This window comes from Anguilla rostrata, chromosome 2 (genome assembly GCF_018555375.3).
Source record: "Anguilla rostrata isolate EN2019 chromosome 2, ASM1855537v3, whole genome shotgun sequence".
Lineage (NCBI taxonomy): Eukaryota > Metazoa > Chordata > Actinopteri > Anguilliformes > Anguillidae > Anguilla > Anguilla rostrata.
The window spans coordinates 3,788,908-3,803,423 of record NC_057934.1 but is presented as its reverse complement, the minus strand read 5'-3'; the positions used below and the strand labels follow the sequence as shown (position 1 = coordinate 3,803,423).

The following is a 14,516-nucleotide window of genomic DNA, read 5'->3' as shown; positions in this document are numbered from 1 at the left end:
ATAAGAATACAACTTTGTGTGCGTGTTTGGTATTAGTGTGTGTTAGCTTGTGTAATGTTATGTCGTGTAAATTCTGTGAAACAGGGAATACAGTATGCAATAATAATTAAGAAAAGCAGACAAAAAATACTAAGTGAACCTTCAGTAGTGGGCTGGGGTAGATAGGAATGTGAAGAATAAGAATAACCATGACGCATTTCGGTTTACGTCGCATTACGTAGCCAATGAGACGGTCTTTAGTAAACGTAAGATGGCTGCGCCCTTGAATGCCGATGATTGCTTGTTATTTCGGTAGGATTGCATGAATATGTTTCGGTAATATGACAAATACGTAGATCCCTGCGTTAGGCCGATACTTTGTGGAACTTGTGTGAAACGAAAATGATTCTGAAAAACCTAGAAAAATGGAACGTGCGCGCCTCGATGGCATACGCTATAGGTGTTTGGACAGTGATTGGCTCGTGCGGATACTATCGGTTTTTTCGCAAGGAGAAAGAGGATAAGCCGCAAAATACGGAAGGTACGGTTTAGTTTTTTAACTATGACAGTGGTAATTAGCTAGCAAGTCCACGTCCGATCACTGACCTTGGAAAGGTTTTTATTTTAATATTAATGGTCGCTTCTAAAGCTGTCGTGGGCATACGTCACAAGTGTAACAGTTCTGAATGTAATGTGTTCGTGTGTCTGATAAATATGTCCTTCATTTTGAAAGCTTGGAGTGTGCTGTGTGATCCGTAACTCAGTTTGATTAATTAAAGTGAATTTGTTTCTGCAGACGAAGAACTGCTCGTGGACAAATTTTCGACAGAAGAGCAGGAGGGGAAACCAAAGGGCTTCCAATCCCAAACCACAGTCGTTTACAAGGAGAATTTTGTTCCTTATTCTACAAGACTTTTCAATTATTTGAAAACTCTAAATGGGGGTCCTGAAAGTACAGTGGAAAGCGACTGAAAAGTGATGTTCAATGCCAAAAGAATGCATTTGTATTTTTTTTTTTTGCTTTGCCCATAATTAATTGAAATTCTAACGACAAAAAGTATATTGTGTTTCAAACAGCTGTTTTCAAAAAAATATACACGATGTAATTTTTATTAAAAAGGGGTCATTTGTTCGTGAAGAATATTTTTAATATATCTTTTTTTTTTTTTTTGCAAATACAATATGGCCTTCCCTCATATTAGGTGCAGAAGAACAAGAGCTTCCCTCATAATCCAGAATTTGAAGAAGGAATCAATCCTCTGTTTAGCATCTGACCATCAGTTTATAACTGATGGTTCCTTGTTTGAATCCTGACTTTGAACACTTTCTATGGTGACTGTACTATGGTGTACAGTATGCTAAGTTGCCTAAGTGCTGAAGTGAAAGTTCATAATGTGGAATATGTCAACCAGGATGTTTGTGTCTTGTACACAAATTATGTGATGATACAGAATGCTAACTACTGAAATTGGTGTTGTTTCAAATGCTTGTAGTGTTCAAACTAAAGTTCATGAGAATGGTTATTTCAAGACCAGTCTGGACAATGTTCACTTCCGGTCTTGGAGCAAAAGATACAGGCAGCACAGGAAAGGACACTGGTGTCTTTACATCTTGCTAAAGAGCTACACCAGTCATGGAGTACCTTGGGTAGGAAGAAAAGGAACAATCGGGATTTGTGGATACTTTGAGGAGCCCTTTATCAGTGAAGGGCCCATAGCCAGAAATTATCCACCAATTGCTGTAGGCTTTGTTGCACTATTACCAACATACTCCGTGATTGGTGGAGAGCGCCTCTGTGGTTTCTGATAGTAAAGTGGTAATGTTACTTCAGGCTTGCACTTTCCACAGCAATCTTCTGAGAATTATCTCACTTTTTCTTGTTTTATACACTTTTTAGAGGTTATTTTTTGGTTCTTCTTAAAAATTACACTGCCCAAAATGCAGTGGCTGAAAAGTATGGGAACACATATTCCCCTAACTATAAACTAAACTGTATATAAAGTGGATTTGTGTGTGTGTGTGTGTGTGAGAGAGAGAGAGAGAGAGAGGGAGAGAGAGAGAGAGATGCTGTACCTGTATTAGTCATCCAAGGATTGCCCAGTGAAAATGTAAGTTACACAAAAAAAATGTACTGGGATTACACCCCAACCTTAAATAACCTTGGTGCTCCGGTGACCATTAACCGGTTTACTGGCATTTAAACGATTGCCTGGACTAGATTGTAGGATTATGAATGTGAATGTTGCATATCTGGTTCTGATGCAATACCATTTTGTTAAGCAAGGGGGCGGTGGTAAAACAACACCGGTAGCCAGATAACGTCTGGAAAATCTGAACGTGCTGTTACTGCAGTGGAAGTGAGGAACCGTGAAATAACACCATGAAAGCAATCATTCAGAGAGTAGCGAAAGCAAGCGTGACAGGTTGGTAAACAAATAGAGCTTTTGCAAACGTTACTGATGTATACTTCGTTAGGTTTCAAGCTTGCTTGGTCAAATTATTTGACCGGTCGTCATGAACGACGGGCCTTGCAGTCAAATCGTTTTGCTAGCAGCTAGCTAGCTTGGTTATTGCATGATTATATATAATACCAATGTTACGTCGGTGAAATAACCTTATACTGCTAACCAACCAATCTGACCAGTGGCATTTAACTAATTTCCAATAGCGCTGTAATGCGGTAGGTAGTCTAAGGCTAGTTAAACAGCAGCTAAATTGCTCTCAATAAAAATAACGTTAGATAAATTAGCAATGCATTAAGTACATTAACCTTAAAATTCCGGTGCGAGTGTTGCAAACATTCATTGCAGAAGTGCAAGCTATTCTTGGTCTTTGCAGCTGCAACATGGTGAATAAATAGTTAGTTTAATATTGCTCAGCATTAGGCGAACATACAATACGATAGCAAGAAGTTTAGCCTCTAAAAAGCCGGGCGCGTCACTTCCTGGTTCCACCGGGGGTGGGTGTGCTCTGCCTGTTGCGTTTAGAACTGTGCGCGAGACGCTCAGTGGACTCCTTTCTTTCGATGACCATGCTATGTTCATGGAAACTACGCTGTGACGTATTGTTTGCTATTCTGATGGCGATGTAAATCCAGCAGTGCGACAATTTTGGTTGCATAAACACAAAATAACAGAAACGGTTACATTCATTTAGAGGTGATGTGTAGAAACCAATACCAGTCAGAAATTCAGTAACTCTGTCTATCAGTAAAAATGGTAACCTTGCTACCGAGCCATATGGTTCTTGTTTAATCTGACCATATCTTTTTATTAGTTTAGGCTAAATCATGTTTATGTGCTTATATTCTATGATGTATGCGTCTCTGGATAAGAGCATCTGATACATGAATGTAATGTAAGAACACGGACCTGCCTCGTCACCGTAATTCATCATGTATTAATTCACTGCAAGCCAAGCCAGTAATCTGTACTGTAGTTGTTGGATGTTTGTATTTCAGTGGGAGGGGAGCAGGTCAGTTCCATTGAAAGAGGCCTGTGTGTTCTGCTGGGCATTTCTTTGGAGGATACACAGAAGGATGTTGACTACATGTGAGTACTTTCTGACTGTTTTATTGCTTCAGGGATCACAGGCAGGTAATGAGAGGACAGTGTGTGTACACGTGTGTGCGCGCGCATGAGTGTGTGTGTGTGTGTATGTGTATAAAGGGCATCTTACTTTATAATAATGAGAAATCACATCAGGGCATAACTTTGTTTACCGGACAACATAATGCATATATAATATTGCTTTAAATGCAATGTCATTTTGTATGAGTCATTTCTCCTTGTTTTAGTTCCATTTTCTGTTTTTCTGTTACTGTTGTACTTTGGCTTGTCTCAAGGCTGTCAAGGCCAAGCCCTGTAGTGCTTTTTGTTGAGCGTGATTTTATTAAGTAAAATGTGATTCTCACTGGTATTTCTGCTCAAGTAAATTCACATAGGAAGTACCCATTTTGGTGGATTGCCGGTGTGGTTATGCCTTTCGGGAGGTCAATGTCACAGAGGTTCCAAAACTTTGTGCACCCACAATCCATTTACTGAACAAATACGCTTTCAGTGACCCGCCTCTTCTTCAAACAGCCTGATATATGCTCAAGTATTCCATTCAAATGTCAGTGATGTGTTTCAAGGAACTGCATGTAAACTGTAACTACCATTGGGCAACTAGTGCAATATTTAATTTGATGGAACGCATATTTATGGCCAGAGGTGGAAAATCCAGGTTCAGAAAGTAAAAGTCCTCCCCCATCGAGTGTTAGTTCCAGTCTAGCGGTGTGTGTGTTCTGCGGTGCGTTGCCGTTCTAGCGGGTGTGTCTGCGCGTGCCTCGTGTGCTAGCTTAGCCTCTAGCGGGTGTGTCTGCGCGCGTTAGCCTCTAGCGGGTGTGTGTTTGAATGCGTTAGCCTCTAGCGGGTGTGTGTTTGCCTCAGCGGGTATGCGTGTCAGCTCTAGCGTGGCCGGGTGTGGGTGTGTTGCTGCGTTAGCCCTGCGTGCTGCGTGGTTAGCCTAGCTCGCTCGTGCGAGGCGGGTGTGTCTGCGATGCGTTAGCCACTAGCGGGTGTCTGTGTCGTAGCTCGCTGCTGTCAGGGTGCGGAAGATCCTGAACCTGCGGCTGTTCGAGGACGAGAACGGGCGCGCCTGGAGCCGCAGCGTGATGGACAGGGGGCTGGAGGTGCTGTGCGTCAGCCAGTTCACCCTGCAGTGCATCCTCAAGGGCAACAAGCCCGACTTCCACGCCGCCATGCCCGCCGAGCTGGCGCAGCCCTTCTACTACAGCATGCTGGAGCACATGAGGACCGCCTACCAGCCCGAGCTCATCAAGGGTGAGACCCGCTGCCACCTGCCCTCACCCGCTGCCACCTGCCCTCACCCGCTGCCACCCGCCCTCACCCGCTGCCACCTGCCCTCCACTACTGCCATCTGCCCTCACCCTCTGCCATCTCCCCTCGCCCGCTCCTACCCGCCCTCACCCGCTGCCACTTACCCTGTCCCGCGGCCACCTGACCTTGCCTGCTGCCACCTTCCCTGACCTGCTGCCACCTGCCCTCATCCACTGCCACCTGCCCTCGCCCGCTGCCACTTGCCCTCGCCCGCTGCCACCCGACTGCAGGAGCAGGGAATACAGTGGGAACAGGAATACTGTGGGAGTGGGAATACTGTAGGAGTGGGGAATACTGCGGGATCAGAGCAGGGAATACTGTGGGAGCAGGGAATACTGCGGGAGCAGGGTACGGATAAGTGGGTCGGCCCACCAGGGGGAGGCTACTGAGCGCGTGCAGTGGCATGGTGACGGATCGGAGGCCAGCCTAATTATCCTCCACAGCTATTTCTGCCCGGCAGGGAAATGTGCTGATCTTGCACTTTCACTCCTGACGCGGTGAGCACCGGGGAAATGGGACACCGCCTGAAAGAAAACAGGAAAATGTTTTAAAAGTTGCATTTTTATCTCCCTGCCCTGCCCCCCGCTGCATAGCCTGTCAAACCATAACCCAGCGGAGGTCGGCTAGCAGCTAGCACTGAGCAACTGTCCAGTTCTTCTCTAACAGTTGGTCCCCTCTCTGACAGATGGACAGTTTGGGGCTTATATGCAGGTCCACATACAGAACGATGGACCCGTCACCATCGAGCTGGAGTCTCCCACAGGGCCGACGGACCCCAAAATGGTAAGCTGTCGAGCTGTCCGAAGTCTGAAATAAGGTGTGTGGATCTGTACTTGGGTAGATTCTCAGTTGGTCTCTCCTGTGAACACGTACAGCATACGGTGAAACAGAAACAACGTTCACGTCTTTGAAAAACTGACGATCGTGAAACATGTTTTCATGTTGACGGTTGAATTTTTTCCCCTCACACATCTGTCTTCCCCATTGAAGTTGTCCTGCAAATTACAATTTGATAAACATTTTAACTGCAAAGCAAATCGACTCCTGCCTGCAAGGCTTCTGTTGTGCAGTAGGTGGTGCTGTTGTCATTTCCTGCTTTCTTGAGATTCTATTTCATTCCCAAAATGACCAGCAAAGTTATTAAAGACTCTCCAGTATCATGCTTTTTTTTTTTTACTTTATAAGGAAACTTTCTAACTATTGTTAGCTATAGCAGACTGGTGAATGTCGACCAGTAAACACCCCACGTAGGCCTTCCGTCGTGGAGGGGAAATTGTTTGGGGGCTGTAGCTCAGTGATTGGCACTGTGTGGATTGAGATGGGTGACATGACAAATATATTTATTATATTATTTTCATTATATTACTGACATCCACACCGGTAGTACTAAACACTTTTGTTCTTCCACATTCAGGCTAATGTGACTCTGAATGTTAATAAGAGGCGGGTCGCAGAAAATCTGTTCGCCCATTAAGTCTGTCGAGGGAAGGGGTCAATGTCTCTTCCATTTCAGTTCGGTCAGTTTGGCGAATGAAGCGAAGTGCAGTTCATTTACTGAAAAATTCCCATTTCGGGGAAAACATTTTGGGGCGCTGTTTTCCCCTCAGTTCGTCGCCTAGATTTGGGGCGCTGTTTTTAGAAACCAGCGCTCTGGCTGCTCTGGACGCGGTGTGTAGCAGGCCGTTTTCCGGTCCCGGTGAGAGGCGGAGTTAGTTATCCGCCTCGCGGAAACCGTCGGAGCGGAAGAAGAAAAGAAAATGTCCGCCGCTGCCCGTGACCCCGTGACTGACGGGCGTGAGTAGGCGACTCTTGATTGGCGCAACGAAAATCAGGGTTCGCTGCCCACAGCGTGAGCGCCCCTGCCGCCCCGCAGGGGACCCTGGCACTCTCGCCGGCCCCTGCCTCCCGCTCCCCAATCCGTTTCCATGGAGACGGCGCCGCGGTGGGCGGGCAGGCGCCAATTGTATCGGGAACATAAATAATTTTTCTTTTTCTTTTATTATTTTTTTCTTTCTACTTCTTCTTTTAAACATATATCTGCAATCATACCGCAGTGATTTTTCTTATGAGTCATCGTAGCGCACGCTCGGATCTTGAGACTTATTTCGCCTGCAATTTCATCGGCCTTTATAAGGTCCCTGTTGCCATGGTCTCGAAAAGTCGTTATTTTGACAAGAACTCAGAATGTATTATGGTGGCTGACATATAGCTGGGCACACATGCGCATGGACTCCTGGAGAGAGGAGTGTGTTTTTGTAAACTGAATGGATACACGCAGATTAACTCTGTGCGTTCAGTGTTGTGTACATTACATTACATTACATTATAGGCATTTAGCAGACGCTCTTATCCAGAGCGACTTACACAACTTTTTACATAGCACTTTACATTGTATCCATTTATACAGCTGGATATATACTGAAGCAATGCAGGTTAAGTACCTTGCTCAAGGGTACAACGGCAGTGTCCTTACCCGGGATTCGAACCTGCGACCTTTCGGTTACGAGCGCAGTTCCTTACCCACTGTGCCACACTCCGTCCTGTGTAATGGGGTGGCGAGCTCTCAACGTTGTGGATGGGAATTAATAAGGTTATTAATTAATTAATAAATGACTTTTTACACACGCTGTTCAGAGACGGAGTCTACCGGCAGGCCCAGCGTCTGGGGGGGGGACAACCGGGGAAGCTGTCCCGGGCCCAGCCCGGGGGGGGCCCAGGAGAGAGAGTGATCCTCACTCCTAAATGTTGGCCATTGATTGGGGGCGGGGCCCGTTGAAATAATTTTTTCTGGGGCCCAGGCATCATGCACGCCGTCCCTGTCTACCGGGTACAGCACGAAGTCTGTCTTCTCTTATTTTATTTATTGAGAACGTTTGGCCTTTTTTTGATTGATTTCCTTCATGGCTGCCATGCCAGATGCTTTGACGAGGTGGGGCCTGACCTCTGTTCAGTTTAAATGCCTGCCGATGGGTTTACGAGTCGGGTGCCAGCACACAGTCTTCGGAATTTTAATTTTGTCTGTTTTGGAGACTGTTCCAAGGCGCTGTTCCCTGACTCGGCCTCTAGGTGGGATTAAACTTTAACAGAGGTCAGCAAGCTTACCCAGAAATCGATCGACAGCCCTTTCTTTTTTATTTTAAAATTCTAATTTTATTAATTTACTTTTTTTTTTTAAACCTGGGAATACGACCAAGCTGGAAATTTCAGTGAATGTTTTGCAACCTGGATTGTATAGTGGGAAGTCTCGGCAGTTAAAGCAAGGTTTTTCTTGTGCAATGCCTGAGGGGGGTGGTGGTGGGGGGGAGTTAGAGTGGAGGAACCACAGTCGTGATTGCACCTGGCCCTATTGTCTGTTTGAAAACGAGCGCGCGCCGACTTTTCCTGAACCAGGTTGACTCACTCGATGCCAAAAGTAGGCCAAGCTGCACGCGGAACCTGGATTTGCCGCATACTGTCAGTACCTGTAATGGGGTTTCATGAAAATAAATAAATTTTTTTTTTTTTTTTAAGTAGTCTCCCATGAATACCGCCTCCTTTTTTATTATTGATGAAGCGCTTGGTATTTTTAACTACCGTACGAGGCTAGCACACCGGGAGCCTTTGAAAAAAAAAATCAGAAATAAATCATCGCTTCGCCGGCCTGAAATGCTGATGCAGCCAAATGCAGCCAAGTCCATGGCCCAGGTTCGGCTCAAAATCAATGGTGCGCTGCGATGCGCAATTATAGGGTTTTCATGCATTTTATTTTGCATGTAACGATCGTGGAGATATTTAAAATAACTACAAGCTGAATGCAATATTATTAAAATATATATGTATGATATACGCCAGTTTTAGTTAGCTATCTAATAGTTCAATGGGCCCATGCTTCCCTGGCGATGTTCTAAAATGATATTTATTTAATGTGTAAGTGCTGGTTGACACAGAAGCGCTAATAGCTACTGCTTTTTCCTCGCTAGTTTCAGATGTCCTCGTGCCCAGCCTCTCTGTTTTCCACGGTTACGTGCACATACTGAATGTTAATGTATGCCAGGCCTGATATCTAGATCCATTCTCCTCATTACATTTAAGACTTTAGAGGTATGAATAATGCAAAGGCTTTTTAAAACATTCCAACAGGATGTTACGGTCTTAATGTCACATTTATGTTATAAATATTTCCTTGGCCGTCATAAAAGTTTTAGCGCAGCCTATCAGAGCGCCGCGTTGAGTGTTCCGCTCCGAAGTGTTCCATCGTGGCCACTGAGCCGGCAACTGGAACGTTCGTTGATTTCAAAACCAGATTAATAAAACCGGTAATGTTCTCGCTGGGTTTCCCCTAGAAACGCAGCACATCTGTTCGGCTAATTTCTCTCACGGCAGTCATGTACCTGGCTGGCACGTCCGGAAGCAACGATGGCGCTTAAGAGAAACGAGGATCAAATGGGGTATATTCTCGAGTTTGGAGGAAAGAGTCTCTGGCCACCTTGTGGCGGTTTGTGACGAATCGCCTCTTCAGTCGGTACCCGGGTTCATCCAGTTTAAATCAACAATCTTCTAGTTGGACTTTGACCTTGAACTCTGCTGCTTACTGATTTAGATTGTTTAGAAAGCCCGCAACTATAAATTATGCTTATGACTTATACTAGGGATGTCATGTTGCCCTTTGGTGTTTGATGTTCATTTTGTACTGCTCGTTATAATTTGCCCTGGATAAGAGCTTCTGCCGAATCTGGGGAAGTATTCAGAAATAAATGATCCTTTCATGAGTGGACCTGATTTCTGCCATGTCACAATGATTGATGACTGAGGTCACTGTGCTTAGGGAAGGTTTGAAATCTGGCTGAGTCTCATTTAATATACAAAAAAAAATCTGTTTCTCCTTGCAGTTTTCATTGCATTAATATAGAAATAGGCAAACAAGAAAGGCAAACCAGAATCACGTAGGCCTCATTCTATCATTTTCTCCAAGCTCATTAATTCACTGTGATGCCCTGCAATGTTCCAGTTTGGTCACAGGGAGTCAGATTAAGAGGGGGGGGGGGGGTGAATCTTTTCCTTCTAATTGGTAATAATCTCAGCAGTTATTTAACATGCATGCCACACACACACACACACACACACACACACACATACACTACTTAGGCACACACCTCAGGCCATGTGCTGTGATTTCCTTGGCTCGGGTGCGATAATAATCCATATGATAATCAGCTGTCTGTTAGCCTATCTGCGCGTGTCTGTACACAGAAGCCCTCTGGTCAAATACTGCCTGAACGGAGAGCTCTTATCAGCCTGGTCACAGGCTCTCTGGATGAGCTGTAGGCCCCGCGCTGGAGACGGCTAGCACAGCTCCTGCTGTCAGAATGCATCTCGACTGGCCCCGCCGTCCGCCGTTTGGGCTAATCTCAGTGGCTTCATCAGTGAATTCCCCATCGGAGAGTCAATACCGAGACGATGATATCCAACGGTGTCACTACCCCCCCGCCATGTTATTTGCACAGGCCAGGGACTGTACGTGCACTCGCTAGAAACATCCGCTGCTCGAATGACTGGAATTTTAATTTTTTTGGGGGTGTCTGCATGGGGTCGCCTGTGAGCTGGGCCGTTTCACCCTGGAGGGGGGGGGGGGGCGCTATTGCTCGCTTTCTGACTGCCCCCATGATGCAGCAGGATTAGGAAACAGAGCAGGGCTCGGAATCAGAATCGGCATTAGAGTGTTCTGTTCGGAACATTCTAATCGTGTATTTGTGACCTCACACCTTAAAGGGCTTATTGGCGTCCTGTCCCCCCCCCGTAGCTCTCCAAGCAGGAGAAGCAGCAGCAGAGGAAGGAGAAGACGCGGCCCAAGCCCCCCTCAGATTCGGCGCGGGAGAAGGCCGCCTCGCGCCCCAAGGTGGACCCCAGCGCCAGCAGCGGGGCGGAGGGGGACGTCTCGTCCGAGAGGGAGCCCTAATCCCCGAAAACGGTGAGCTCGCCCGTCCCGGTGCTTCCCGCTGTTAATGGGATGGCGGGTGACCTCTCCCCCGCACCAGTGAGGCCAGCTCGGGTCCTCCGGCTTCCTGTTGGCGGTACAGAGACGTGTGATGCGTTGATTTAGGTTAGGAGTGAAACTGGGGTGGCCAACGCAGTAACACTTCCTTTTACATACATTACATTACATCACATTTATTTAGCAGACGCTTTTATCCAAAGCGACGTACAGAAGTGCACATCATGGTCATTGGAAGAACTACAAAACACAGGTTCGATAAGGTACCATACTCATTTCGTACAGCTGTATTCATGCGCCTGAGTGCTGGATATTTACCAGGGAAATAAGTGCTAAGAATAGCTCAATGCTTACTTTCTAATAACAGAGGCGTTTCCAAGAAGGTATTATCGAAATTCCTGGGAAGTATGCAATTAATCTCAGGCTGTTAGCAACCTCGACCTTAACTGCCAGTTATTCGCTTGACTTGATCAATAATAGAGGAGGTGTTTCTCAGTATTTCAGTTTTAGTTTCTTAGTATTTAGCCATTTTTGTCCTATGTTAATTAGCCAATTATGTGCTCTTTTTTTAGCACGTATTTGTCTGGTAAATACCTAGTACTTAAGGGACTGTAGAAGGAAGCGGTACCGCTAATCCTGGTCCTGGTGGTCCATAGGGTCTGCTGGCTCTCGCTGCTGCACAGCCCTTAGCTGACCAGTAAAAAATGGTGGATGACACAGCCCATCCTCTTTCATAACCCTGTCTCTGGCTGCTCTTAAGCACAACTCCCCTCGACAGGGTTGCCAGAGTCCGAGAATGAGCTTCAGCGCATCAGGATTCAGAGAGTTACATAAGGCCACTCTGTCACAGACTGAGATTGTGTGTGTGTGTGTGTGTGTGTCTGTGTGTGTGTGTGTGCACGGTGCTCTGTGAACTTCCCCAAAAAAACACACCGCGGTCTCTCCCGCTTTGCATTATTAAACGAGAGGAAAAACACAGCATCAGAGCGCCGAAGTCTGTTCTTAAGGCGTAATCATCGTGTGTTACCGCCCCCCCCCCCACCTGCCCTCACCCCTCCCCTCCCCTCCCCCCCACCTCCCCACTGTCAGCGTCAGAAGTGCGGGCTGTGAAGGGAGCGGCGGTAATGACGGCGATCTGTCTCTGTTTGGTTTTTCTAGTTTGGCAGAAAGCGCTGTTGCTGAGACTTAACGAACTACCCAGAATCCCCGGGAGAGTTTAACATCTTCGGCGACCTCCCCCCCCTCCCCCACCCGCCACGAACCTCGCCGTTTCCTGACGTGCCTCCCTCTGTGGGGGGGGGGGGGGGGGATTGGGCAGCGGGGACACCACCGCTTTCTCTGTCCGCCATCGACACCACGGAAACCGACGCCACTCCTGCCACCACCGCCTCTCCGCCCGCTTTGGAAGGACGGGGCAAAAGGCGCCAAAACATTTCAACCAAAACACGCTGAACGATGACAGAGAAAGTGCCGGAAGCAGACGTCAACATCTGAGTCCCGGCGAGATTTATTCTCATTGGTCATCGCTTTACGCGTTGGTTCCCCCGCCCCCTCCCGTCCCCAGTCTTGAGCGTAATGCGTCTTCATATCTTTGATCTGTCGGTCTGTGGGTTCGAACGTAAAGTTGGATTTGTATGCATTTTGTGTCTTTTTTTGGAAAGGAAAAAAATACACACACATCTGCCGTCTTTTTTTTCGGAGCCCGGCTTTCAGATTGTACTGTTTATCTTGTTTTGTTTGCATGATCTTTGTAAATATGATATGTGGTGCATCATGTCTACTCTCTGTGCTTGTGAGTGCGTGTATATGCATATATGTGTGTGTGTGTTTGTGTGTGTGTGTGTTTGTGACCTCTACGCGGTGTTTTGTTCAGTCTTACACTGGCTACGGAGGCAGGACTTGCACATCATGGATGTATAGTGGAAGCCATTAAAGCAGCTATAAATTACATTTCCACACTACCTGTCAAAGGTATGAGTGATGTTTCATTTAAACGTGACCCTGCATGCATGTGCATTAGCAAGCTGACGGGGAATGTGTCCTCTGTTCTGGTGCATGCTTCTGTGTGTGTGTGTGCGTGCGTGTGTGCATGAGTGTGTGTGTGAATGTGCGTGCGTGTCTGTGTGTGTGTGTGTGTGTGTGTGTGTGTGTGTGCGAGTGTGTCTGTGTGTGTGTGTGTGTATAAGGGGGAAACGTAAACTTAGTTCCTGATTCTGAGCGCATTCTAAATCGCTGCGACTCTCTTGCATGAACATTCCGGAAGCTTGTTCCTGGGATGTGATGAAGGACGGCCAGCCCCATGTGACACTAAAACGGCTCGCGTCTCTCACTCCCCCTGCGTGTTCTCTTTGTACGTGTCACTTCCTGTCGTGCTCGTGCCACCCCCTCAGCCAAAAAAGAATCCCTGGCCTGCTGTCAGAGAGAAAGAGAGAGAGAGAGAAAGAGAGAGATGTTACTGACATCATCAAAGTCCCAATTAGGCACATTTCAGTCTCTTCTGTGCGTCTGAGACGTGACCTTCTGACCCCAAGGATTGCCGATCCCTTCGGCGAGCGGGTGGCCACGCCCGATGGATCAATGCCACACGCGTCCCTCCTCCCTCATAAATCATCAATTAGGAGACGGTCCCGCTTCTTTCTCTTTGATTTCCCTGCGGTTGCCAGGTCACACGGAATCCCCCCTTGGCGTGACTCCCCCTCCTGTTTATGAATGTGGCTGCTGTGTGCGAGGTGGCGTATGAAACCGCACGCTCGGGGATCATGGGATAGGAGTCCCGTGCGCGACTTTCAGACCGGTCTCTCCACTGGAAATCCCGCTGTGTAAATCGGTTGAACGCTGCTTGAAAAACCGAGTTTCTGGAAGATATCCAACCTGCAGTCATGTCAGTCATGAGCGGCAGCATCCCCGTGCCAACACGTGTGTTTCCAGAAACTCCTGCACGCTCGCTCCCAGGCCACGTCTGTGATCAGGGATTTCTGGACTCGGATTAATGGATTCTGCCCACACTGAAATTTCGCTAACTCTCTCCACGCTAAACCTCGCTCTGTCTCGTTTGACGTGGGGGTGTGTTTCGGGGAAGCAGAGCAGTGCGGCGTGCCTGTTCTCTCGGTCGTAGCTTTCGTCCGACGTCAAAACCACGACCGTCGTCCGTCAACTCCTGACCCCCCGGGGATTCCCGCGCAAATCAAATCCGCCTTCGGAAATTCACGGCCCGTCCCGCTCCTCTACAGGCGATCGCCTCGTCTTCCCGCGTCCCGGCGCTCCGCGCGCTGTCCTCGATCCGTCTTTGGAATTCCTGTCATCATCTCCCGTTTGGGAGATGCGTTGAGATGGCAGAAGAGCCCCTGGGAAGGGGGGGGCTGGGCGTTCCGGGTTTCCCCCCCCCCGGGTCCGCGCTCGATGCGGGCGTCGTTGTCACGGCGACACAGCGAGCGTGTTTGCGCTCGATGGCGAGGGGCGTATCGATCGGCCTGACAGCAGGGCTTCTGCGTCTGTCCTCCGGTCCAGGTCCGGAGATCCAGCTCCTGAATTTACGCCCAAATTCAGTGTTCTTATAGCAGGCAAACAATTTTTTGCAAACCTATTTTGAATATTAATACAGCATTGGCACTGACAGTAATATGACATATCTAATGCGTAGTGCTAATTGAAAATGGATAAAGCACAAATAAAAATTTTATTTTTAT

The 14,516-nt window shown here is 47.4% G+C and overlaps 2 protein-coding genes across 3 annotated transcripts; both read left to right on the top strand.

Annotated features, from left to right (window-relative positions):
• Window positions 1-225: 225 nt before the first annotated feature.
• On the top strand, window positions 226-1,120 carry LOC135244020 (small integral membrane protein 26-like). Its single transcript, XM_064316216.1, has 2 exons — window positions 226-520; window positions 776-1,120. The coding sequence occupies exons 1-2, from the start codon at window positions 382-384 to the stop codon at window positions 949-951; spliced, it is 315 nt and encodes a 104-aa protein (XP_064172286.1). The 5' UTR covers window positions 226-381; the 3' UTR covers window positions 952-1,120.
• Window positions 1,121-2,151: 1,031 nt separating this feature from the next.
• dtd1 (D-aminoacyl-tRNA deacylase 1) lies at window positions 2,152-12,780 on the top strand. Of its 2 annotated transcripts, none has more exons than XM_064316207.1 (6): window positions 2,152-2,402; window positions 3,440-3,530; window positions 4,567-4,802; window positions 5,545-5,642; window positions 10,639-10,806; window positions 11,609-11,627. In XM_064316207.1, the coding sequence occupies exons 1-5, from the start codon at window positions 2,360-2,362 to the stop codon at window positions 10,792-10,794; spliced, it is 624 nt and encodes a 207-aa protein (XP_064172277.1). In that variant the 5' UTR covers window positions 2,152-2,359; the 3' UTR covers window positions 10,795-10,806; window positions 11,609-11,627. The 2 variants fall into 2 exon arrangements, with proteins under 2 accessions (XP_064172277.1, XP_064172267.1); XM_064316197.1 differs by lacking the exon at window positions 11,609-11,627 and adding an exon at window positions 11,989-12,780 and having other exon boundaries at window positions 2,156-2,402.
• Window positions 12,781-14,516: the final 1,736 nt, after the last annotated feature.